Source organism: Branchiostoma belcheri, unplaced genomic scaffold, assembly GCF_001625305.1.
Source record: "Branchiostoma belcheri isolate BF01 breed outbred unplaced genomic scaffold, Haploidv18h27 scaffold95, whole genome shotgun sequence".
NCBI classification, from domain to species: Eukaryota; Metazoa; Chordata; class Leptocardii; order Amphioxiformes; family Branchiostomatidae; genus Branchiostoma; species Branchiostoma belcheri.
In genome coordinates this window covers 666,763-677,252 of record NW_017804631.1, presented here as the reverse complement: position 1 = coordinate 677,252, position 10,490 = coordinate 666,763, and the positions used below count along the sequence as shown (strand labels likewise).

At 43.1% G+C, this 10,490-nt stretch overlaps 1 protein-coding gene and 1 non-coding gene across 2 annotated transcripts in view; one reads left to right on the top strand and one right to left on the bottom strand.

Annotated features, from left to right (window-relative positions):
- The window catches only part of LOC109461700 (obscurin-like), an 88,717-nt gene that overhangs the window by 29,898 nt on the left and 48,329 nt on the right, over positions 1 to 10,490 (top strand). Inside the window, 12 exon segments of the mRNA XM_019758086.1 lie at positions 596 to 720; positions 1,205 to 1,474; positions 2,667 to 2,837; positions 3,265 to 3,333; positions 4,087 to 4,192; positions 4,510 to 4,679; positions 5,045 to 5,199; positions 5,864 to 5,984; positions 6,374 to 6,537; positions 6,876 to 6,993; positions 8,187 to 8,468; positions 9,641 to 9,922. Of these exon segments, the coding sequence (XP_019613645.1) occupies positions 596 to 720; positions 1,205 to 1,474; positions 2,667 to 2,837; positions 3,265 to 3,333; positions 4,087 to 4,192; positions 4,510 to 4,679; positions 5,045 to 5,199; positions 5,864 to 5,984; positions 6,374 to 6,537; positions 6,876 to 6,993; positions 8,187 to 8,468; positions 9,641 to 9,922 (2,033 nt within the window).
- Positions 5,615 to 5,703, bottom strand: Trnar-ucu. The gene is given in 2 exon segments: positions 5,615 to 5,650; positions 5,666 to 5,703. It is a non-coding gene; the product is annotated as a tRNA-Arg (tRNA).

The following is a 10,490-nucleotide window of genomic DNA, read 5'->3' as shown; positions in this document are numbered from 1 at the left end:
TCACCTTGTACCGTTTTTTTTTTTTTAATTACTTCAGAATTCACCTCAAAACAAGGCTCGTGAGAGCCACTTACATGTTTTGGGTTACAGTGATGACTGCGTGGTCAGATATTTGTTCACCCTTGATTTAAACCGTTGGAGGTTGTAATTAGCGGTGAAACATTCACGGGGAAGCTTGTTCCACAGTGAAGTGGTTCTGGGGAAGAAACTGTCTGCATGAAATTTTCTCTTGACTGATGGACTATTGAGGAAGAAAGGGTGATTTTCTGCTGTTGAGGTGGCTAAGCGTGTTCTTGCAGAGAATGTTCTGAGTGGGGGTACGAGGGAATGAAGTTCATCAGAGCATCTGCCGTGGAAATATCGATATAGTAACGCCAGGCTAGCAACATCGCGCCGGTGTGAAAGCGGTTGTAACGTGGCGTGCAGGTCTCTCCCAACGAGATTTCGCAAACGATTTTGGACCCTGTTTGACTGTATTTTGCACATCTGCATTGATTTTTAACTGTATGAACGTCGAGCTCGTATCATTTCCACACTTGAGATGCCCACAAGTAACCACAATGATCTCTAACATAACTTGTCGATGTGATCCTAGATATGCCATTGAAACCATGGGAAACCGGCGCACCTTAGTCATCCGCCGTACCGAGTTTGAAGACATGGGTGACTACAGTTGTTCTACTGGAGATGACAAGACTCAAGCCAAATTGACTGTTAAAGGTAAACATATTATATCTGTAAATAGTAACAATCTGTAAAAGATTTGTCTTCATGTACCTTTATGACTTAAAAGGTAAACCAGAAGTAAACAATCATGATAGTTAATCTGTGTTGGTAATTACACGTTTCGAGTTAAGACTTTTGATCCAACACAAAGAAGTTATTTCATCTAGAGCTTTCGACCAGTTACTCTGGTCTTCCTCAGTAGACTGACCCAGTGAGGCTCGTCACATGACTTCACTCAACAGCGACGGGGGCCGACATCGTCTACAAGATACCTTTGACCCAGTGTTGACGTCACACTTCAAAGAAGTGACGTACAATTTTGATATCTAAGTAGTTGTAACCAGGCTGTGACTATCCCAAGAATTGCCTCAGTTTCCTATTGTACGATGTATGTGGCCGGGCACTTAGACATACTGAGGAATACCTAAACATCTAGTTTCACTTCATGACGCCCTTCCTTCACAACTCTTACCTACAGAGGAGCGGTACAAGTTCACCAGCGAGCTGAGAGACTGCGAGGCACCAGTCGGTGGCGACGCGCGCTTTGAGTGCGAGGTGTCCAGCGAAAGCGCCAAGGTGACATGGTTCAGGAACAAGGAGGAGCTGACAGCTGGGGAGAAGTACCAAATCATCAAGGAAGGACTGAAACACGTCCTCATCATCAAGAACATCGAGATGGAAAAGGACCGGGGACAGTACATCTGTAAGACCAAGGACGGCAGCAGCACCGGAAAACTCATCATCAGAGGTAAGTCTGTCTTAGTAGTAACGTTAGTAGTAATTGGTTTATCGATAAAGCACAAAACAAATAGGCCTTGCAGTAAAGACTGAATTGCGCCGAAGTTTAGTATCAACATATTTAGCAAAACCAACACGGTAGGCTATTATAGTACGTGTATATACAAGTTAGTTGAATAGTATTGACATTGTATTTTCCGGGGTATTTCTCACTGCACAACATTCGACCACGGTGGGACTCGAACCCACAACCTCCGAATAACTGATCCAACTAGAGTTCCGGTGCGCTAGTCCATTGCGCCACGTGGCCGGTGCCATTTTCAGTCCGTAAACTATGCTGTATTCAACCGTCTCTCATCACCAAATCAATCTGTCGTCTTTGCACCTTTCGCACCTTTTCAGACATCTTCACGATTGTATCACATCACCGCTCTCTACTGTCTGTTTTCGCTGTCATCCTTGTGTGTTATCTCGATAGGCTGGTTCACGGTTGAACTGCACATGATCTTAAAGCCCCTGACACACAAACAAAACACGTCTGAACATAGGATCAAGGATGGTCTGGATTAGGACCTTCTCCATTGGCCTCGTACATGCGCATGTAAAACCGTGAACCCGCTTATTTCTTTTGTTCCAGCTCTGTGTAAACCGACCAATGACATGACCCGCACAGGCCTTCATGCGAATTCGCCTTTTCTTTTCATCCGCAACCGAGTCGCAGCCTCGTAGCTTTCTTGGGTACCATTTTCAAACTCGGGCAAGATGATTTTGATATTAAAAATCCCTGCCATGCGAAGCGAACTAAATAAAAAAGATCGAAGGAAGGATGGGAAGGATAGGGAAGGCATAAGGACAGCAACTGCCACGCAGGGCTAGTCTCTACCATACTCCAAAGGGTTGCTGAAAAGTACTAGACATTGACCGTTAAATAGACTGATCATGAAGAAAAGCCAGAGGAAGTTAGCCGGCCAATGGAAGCACATGCACTCTCCGGGGTTGCAACGTGTGCTCAGATGACTTTTGATCTCTTTTGGCATATTATTATTCAGTCTATGTGGCCAATGTTTACTACTTTCCTGTAACCAATTGGAATCTGGTAGAGACTAACACAGGGCATGCGTTTGCAAAAAAAAATGTACATCAGCCTAGTGCCAGCACTACATCAGTTCCTGGCACTGATGCAGATGCTGATATTGCTGCAGATGCCGGCTTCAGGCCACCTGCTGATGCGTCTGCACATGCAGATGGTGCTTCCGGAGCACCTGCGGATTTTGCTGCAGACTCTGCAGATGCTGCAGATTTTGCTACAGATGCTGGCAGCAGCGCAGACGCAGATGCAAATGTAGAGCGCTCTCCAAGTGCAGACAGCCGGGGTTGGTTGCTTCTGACCGACGTTGACGAGTGTCCCCTTTGCTGTTATTCTTTCATTTGTGTTTATTTGATTTCAGTTTTTGTGCAATCGCTCACACTCCTCTGCAAAACACAGTATCCAGTCCCTTCCCAGTGTCTTGCGTATGGTTTACAAAACACTACATTTTTGTGACAAAAGAAATAATTACAGAAATGTGCCGACGTTTTTGTCATGAAAAATTGTCATGAAAGGTCTCATATGGTCAAGAGGACTGGAAAATAGTGACTTGATACTGTGGAGCCTATCCTATTCTCATGCTTTACCATTTTGTTTTCGTCCCTTGTTCTTGTTTTATTTCAATTCATTATGTTTTCATGTTCCACTTCACCTTTATTTTTTTTCCTTCATCTTCGTTTCACGCTCGACTATGCATATTGTAACGTCATCAGATCGTGGTTGGAAAAGAGACAGGCGCGGCAGCGGCCTAGCGGGGGCGCGTGGTACTGCAGGTGCAACGAGTGAGTGGGGTGAAAAAGTAGCCTGTTACACAATCTCTGGGACTGACCGGGCCTCCTTCCCGAGAGCTTGTGGCTTTACACCTCTAACTCAGGATAACCATTTCCATTGCCAGAACTATTAATAGTAGCTGAGTTCAGGGTTCCTTATCACTATGAAAATCATTACAATAGGAGCTCAGGATTCTCCATCAACATGGAAACCAGTCATCATAGCCTTAAGCACTATGATAAGAAACAGTTTTCAGTGTGACAACAATTGGTCCTTGTTAGCACATATGCCAAACTAACAGGATCCATTAAGATGTTCCCAATTCTCCTGACTTAGAGGTGTTGGCCATTAGGCTTCTACCAGAGGCCTGGCAGATGGAAGGTCTGCTAGAAGCAAGATGTAGTCAGGCTATAGCTAGGTGAAAACGTAGCGTATGCGTAGCTGAGTTTCTTGCAGCAAGAGAATCGTGTTATACTTAGGTATGCTTGGTGTGGGCTTTTAGGTGTAGATTATCTATGAATGATGGTATTGCATATTGAAAAGAGGTGCGCGATCATTCATATGGCGAGCCTGTACTCAAACCATGGTCTGTGCTTTGGACAACTAAAGCACGTTAAACGTTTGGTTGGGAAACAGGACACAGACCATCAGACATTGAGATGTTTTGCCTGTGGCATGTTTCTTTTAAACTGTATGTTTGAAGAGTCAGTCAATGTTGTCACGTTTGATTACTGACTTTGCCTGGCGTCTTTTTTTCTCCCCAGAACCTCCACCCGGATTTGTCTCAGAGCTTAAGAGCTTAACTGGCTTCTTCAAGAGGGACGTGACGTTAGAATGTGAAGTCGCAAAGGAAGACGCCAGGGTCAAATGGTGAGTAGCAAGGTTGAGAAACGTTTCCTCATCTTTCCTTTGTTGAATCGTACTCTTTCGCAACCAATCAGGTTCATGCTCTCCTTTCATTTGTTAAATCGTAATGATTTCCAACCAATCAGGTTCAAGCTTCCCTTTCATTCCTTAAATTGTAATAATTTCCAACCAATCAGGTTCAAGCCCTTCTTTCATTCGTTAAATCGTACTCCTTTCTAACCAATCAGGCTCAAGGACGGCAAGGAGATTAATCAAACACAACCAATCAGGTTTAAGCTCTGCTTTCATTCGTTCAATCGTAATAATTTCTAACCAATCAGGTTCAAGAACAGCAAGGAGATTAACCTCGCTAGGCTGAAGGGGAAGTATGACTGCCAGGTGAAGGGAACCAGGCGGATCCTCATCATCAAGAACCTGGCCTGGGACGACACGGCCGAGTACTCATGCGAGGCGCCGGGCGGCAAGACCTCGTGCACCATGACTGTAGAAGGTACGGCTGGATCGCTGAAACTCAATTCAACAAACAAACAAACAAACAAACAAACAAATCATTATACGTTCTGGGCACAGAAGTATTTGTTTGGGTGGACTGTCTGTGTGCATGCTTGTCAGGTAAGGTTGACAGCATATGAGTGGGGATAAAGGGGGACAGGAGTCTCAATCCCTCCTGCAACAAGATCGCAACACAACACTAGTTACCACGGTGACAGACGTCTGGTTGTGGCCATTGACCTGTTGCGTTTGGAGAAGAGGAAACTGAGCAAAAACAACATGTTTTCCTTCGGTAGAGGTAAAGATGGCTGATCCCAGATACTGTTAAAAGATTAGTTTAATCTTTTTTTTTTTCAATTACAGAGGCTCCTATCGAATTTAAGCAGCACCTTAAGGACAGCAAGGCCTTCCCCAAGGAATCGGTGACGTTCGAGTGTGAGCTGTCCACGGAGGACACAGAAGTACACTGGTTCAGGAACGGGGTGGAGATCAAGATGGGAGGCAGGTATGAAATCAAGGTAGGTTTTCATTATCATTTAAGTGTGGTTATATATAAAATTTGTGTCATAAACACAGATTAAAGACTAATAAAAGATTATAAACGAATGTTGTCTAAAGCATCCAACTCCTCAGAGAACTCACTCAGTTGCTTTAGTTACATTATATATCATATGAATATATCAATGCTTTATTGCGACTTAAAACAACCAGACAGTGGCAGCTTTTTAGCTGAATTATAGTATGGCATTACAAAGATGATAATATGTTTGTATCATTTCTACACAGACAGGATATCTTACGAAATCAATGTACGTTTCGTGATCCAGATAGTTCTATGGGTTCCTGGCGTTCTGAACGTTATAGTGGGAGGTTGTGCTACATTGAGTAAAGTTTCGTTAAATAAGGGAAGCTTGTCGCACAAAAAAGGCACTTCGACCACGGTGGGACTCGAACCCACAACCTCCGAATGACTGATGACCCCACTAGAAGTCCGGTGCGCTAGTCCATTGCGCCACGTGGCCGACGACGTCTTCGGCTGAAGCTATCTTGACCAAAAACCACTCCCTGTTTCATAGTGACTTTGGTTAGTGGCGACTTGGGGTAAACGCTTTATCGCATTCGAATAAAGCTCATCTGTATCCGCGATGGGAATTCAAAGAAAAACTTCCTTGTGCCATGCAGAAAGACGGACTGAAGAGGTATCTCATCATTACCGGCCTCACCATGGAAGACATGGGAGAATACACCATCGAGGCCGGCATCAAAAAGAAGTTCAAGTCATCGGCCAAGCTTGCAATTGAAGGTTTGTGTCGTCACCTGTATGCGCCACTCATATTTTGTGAGCTAGCACAACTTCGGGTAGAAATATATTCCACTTTTGCTATAACCAACATCAGAAATGATAATAGTGATAAAGCGATGGTAATAATAATGATATTCTGGCTATGTATCATCGAAAACAATGGTATACATCGTATACGTTATAGAGAGAAATAAAACTACAATAAAAAAACTACTATATAAAAGAAAACTATTGCACAATGATTGTACAAGGTACAACGTATAACATTTACTGCTATATAACAACAAATACACTATGATGCTAATCTACCTTACCAAAGACTACTATGCAATATGACATCGTAATATCAGAAAGAGATGTTAACCTGTCCATAATTTTTTTTCCAACAGCGAAGCCCGTGAAAATAGAGAAGGGCCTGAAGGATGTCAGTGCTCTGGACAAGGACCCAGAGCTCGTCCTGGAAGCTACCATCTCGGAGCTGGACGGGGAGGTTTCCTGGCTATGGAACGGCAAACCCATCCCCAAGGAACTCTTCGACAGCGGCAAGTTCAAGGTGTTTTTTTATCATTTCTTTATCACAATGAAATCTACAAAGGACACTTACATGTGATACAGAGAAAATGTCTAAAATCATAAACAATATTACATCAGTTGCCCAACTCTTGGTTACAAAATATTTTGTTTCATCTTTGAATATGGCGGCAAGTGACTGACCGCACACCAAGTCATCCGGATTAGATTTTGCTATGTTAATTGCAATATTAATGTTTCTAACTGTGCTGGGCATGTTAGATAAATGCGTTATGTAGCCTAATATTATGGTACCAAAGCTGATTGTAACATAATTACAGTGAAAGGATTTGTATATAAACTATTTTACTAATGTTCAAGGTGGTTTCCGATAAGAAGAAACGGAAGTTGGTGATCACAAACGTCGGGAGGGACGATGGCGGGGAGTACACTCTGGTGACGAAAGACGGGAAGTCTAGCTGTAACGTCAGCGTCTCAGGTTGGTACACAAGCCTAACTTCTGTGTCTGTCAACTGTTTGCTGCATATAATGTTGGTTATATGTACATCATGGTTCACAGCCATCACTTCTGTTCCTGTCTACTATATGGTGTATCTACTGATGGCAACGTTTTTAAAACAGCATTGTACTATAGCTGTGGGTAGTGTAGGTTTATGTAATTGAAATCATGTATTTTATAACAAAAAGCATATTAGACTTGTCATTTGTACATTGCCACTTTTGCAGCTTCAGCTTTGTCGTCCTTCATCGGTAAATGTTTCTTGTAGGCCTCCGGGTGGCAACAGTAGTACTGTTGCGAATTTTGGACCATTGACAACGTTCATGATTGTGCAAGCATACTATCCCATCGCAACCAATATCCTTGTGCTCATGGAATAATGCTACGCCTTGGTTCAAAGGCAACATTTCAGGACGGTGAACATTTGCACACTAGAACGCCACGATTACTGTACATCATAAGTGTCATCAGCATCTAAAACGTGTTTTCATTGGTGCCATGTATGATAATCAGGTTTAGTCCATTTTCATCCACCATATACATGCGTATGCATTTCTCCGCAAGACAACTATAGTACCTTTAACTCATCTAATGCCTTTTTCACTCACGTGTGCGCCTCATACACTTTGCGTCGCGCGCGCTTGAATCAAATCATCAGATACATGTGAATACATGACTACAGCTTCCATGCAACATACAACACACATTTTGTTATTGTATATCGAACCAACGGAAAACGCAACCATGCTTGACCAAGTTCCATCAAGCCACATTAACATTATCATTGCCCTTATTGATTGCCCTCATTGTTGCCTACAAGTACTTATTGATGCTAGAATGTTTTAGTTTAACATTTCATACAGCAGATGGTCATCAATTGCTCATTATGGTCTGTATGTATGAAGTGTGTTGTTGATTCCAGAATATTTACCATGTCTGAATACTTAACCTCTCTAGACCGGTTTATAAAAGTTTTAGTTCAACATTTCATACTGCCGATGGTGATCACTAATTGCTCTCTTTGGTTGGTATGTATCAAATGTTTATTGGTTTATTTGTATACATGTATCAAAAACAGCATAACTGACAGCCGTGATGTACAAGAGTTTCGATGCTTGTTTAAGTAAGATAAACGATGAATGTGCTGTTGATTATCTACCAACTCCGTCTAGACCGGCCTGTGAAAATAAAGACCGGGCTAAGAGACGTTAGCGCCCGCGAGAAGGATCCAGAAGTGATCCTGGAGGCTGAGATCTCGATCCCTGACGGGGAGGTGACGTGGTTGTGGAACGGCCAGGCGATCCCGGTGGATCTCCTGTCCAGCGGCCGGTTCCAGATCATTTCGGACGGCCGGAAGCGGAAGCTGAAGATCAAGGACCCGGAAAAGGCGTTCTGTGGAGAGTTCACGCTGGTGACGAACTCAGGACAGTCCAAGTGCAAGCTGGACATCTCAGGTCTGTGGTCTAGAGTCGGTCAGCCTGCTGCATCTACCTCTAACCTTCCTCATCAACTTTTTCTTCTCTTAATTTTCACTGGATCAATCCCTTTCACACTCAATACCAACTAGAAGATTCGGAATTCTAGATAAACTATCTTTTACTGGATCAATTCCTTTCACACTTAATACCAAGTAGAGGACATCCTGCTGCATCTACCTCTAACCTTCCTCATCAACTTTTTCTTCTCTTAACCTTCACTGGATCAACCCTTTCATACTCACTATCAATTAGAGAGATGGATAAACCATCTTTCACTGGATCAACTCTTTTCTCACTGCCACTACCAAGTAGAGGTCTTCTAGACAAACCATCTTTCACTGGATCAACTCCTTTTATTTTACACTTAATACCAAGTAGAGGACATCTAGATAAACCATCTTTCACTGGATCAACTCCTTTTATTTTACACTTAATACCAAGTAGAGGACATCTAGATAAACCATCTTTCACTGGAACAACTCCTTTCACACTATAGCTGTCACTATGAAGTAGAGGACTACTGGACAAACCATCTTTGATGCACTCCAGTATCTGTTGCTCTTCTTAACCCTTTTCCATTGCTATCCTATGCATGCTCATAGTATTACCAATTTGCTTGACTTTGACTCTAGTTTTGACTTAAAAAAACTCTTTCTGATGCTTTCTCCTCTCTTCGGAGCAGGGTGAGCGGCCGACCGCATGATTCGCGCGCGTTTTCTTCGGCCTTTCGTACAAATTGCCAGCCGTCAGCTTAAGCGCTTGATGAATTTTGCCCACCAGTCACATCGCTGAATTTTCCAAAACGCTGAGAGCTTCTGTGAATAGTTGCCATGTTAACGCCTCGAATATATTTCCATGAAGATCATATGGATCAAACCATTGCCTAAACTAGAGTGGTTGGATTGTACAAACAAATCTAGTATATTCTTCACAACTCATTCACTTATACACACACACACACATGCACGCACTGTCCGGTTGGTTGCCTTTTGCCCAACAATCAGAACATGATAATAGGAAACTAATATATGAATTGGTCTTATTGGTAAGCACTCTTGGTCTTTTTAATGGTCTTCTTTGAAATGGTTACTGGCTCTACAGCAGTATGGTGCCGTTATTTCACCACTGAATGTGCACTTGCTCTTCAGATCGGCTCATTCAGATTAAGTCCGGGTTGAAAAACGTAAAAGCCACCGACAGGGACCCGGAAGTGACGTTGGAAGCGGAGGTCTCTGAACCGGATGGGGAGGTCACGTGGCTGAGGAACGGGAAACCGATTCCCCAGGACCTCCTCAGCAGCGGTAAGATCCAGATCATCGCAGACGGCAAGAAGAGAAAACTGAAGATCAAGGACTTGAACAAAGACGACGCCGGGGAGTTCACCTTGAAAACCAATGACGGGACCTCCAAGTGCAAACTGGACGTGGAAGGTTTGTAGAAAAGACGACATGACGAACCACACAACTTCCAGCGACGAAATACATCTTATTTTAGAGTCAAGCTACTCTTAATACCTCAATTTCTTGTCGTTTAACTCAATCCATGGAGACACTGTGCTATACAGGGTTGAACGCGACTAAATACATCCTACATTCAGAAGCAAACTACTCTTAATACCTCAGGTTGTTGTCTTTTAACTCAATCCATGGAGAAACTGCGCTACACAAGGTTGAACGCGACGAAATACATCCTACTTTTAGAGTCAGGCTACTCTTAATACCTCAATTTCTTGTCGTTTAACCCAATCCATGGAGACACTGTGCTATACAAGGTTGAACGCGACGAAATACATCCTACATCTAGAGCCGAACAACCCTTAATACCTCAATTTGTTGCCGCTTAACGCAATCCATGGACTAACGATGCTGTACAAGTTTGGACGAGACGAAATACATCTTACATTCAGAACCAAACTACTCTTAATACCTCAGGTTGTTGTCTTTTAACTCAATCCATGGAGAAACTGTGCTACACAAGGTTGAACGCGACGAAATACAT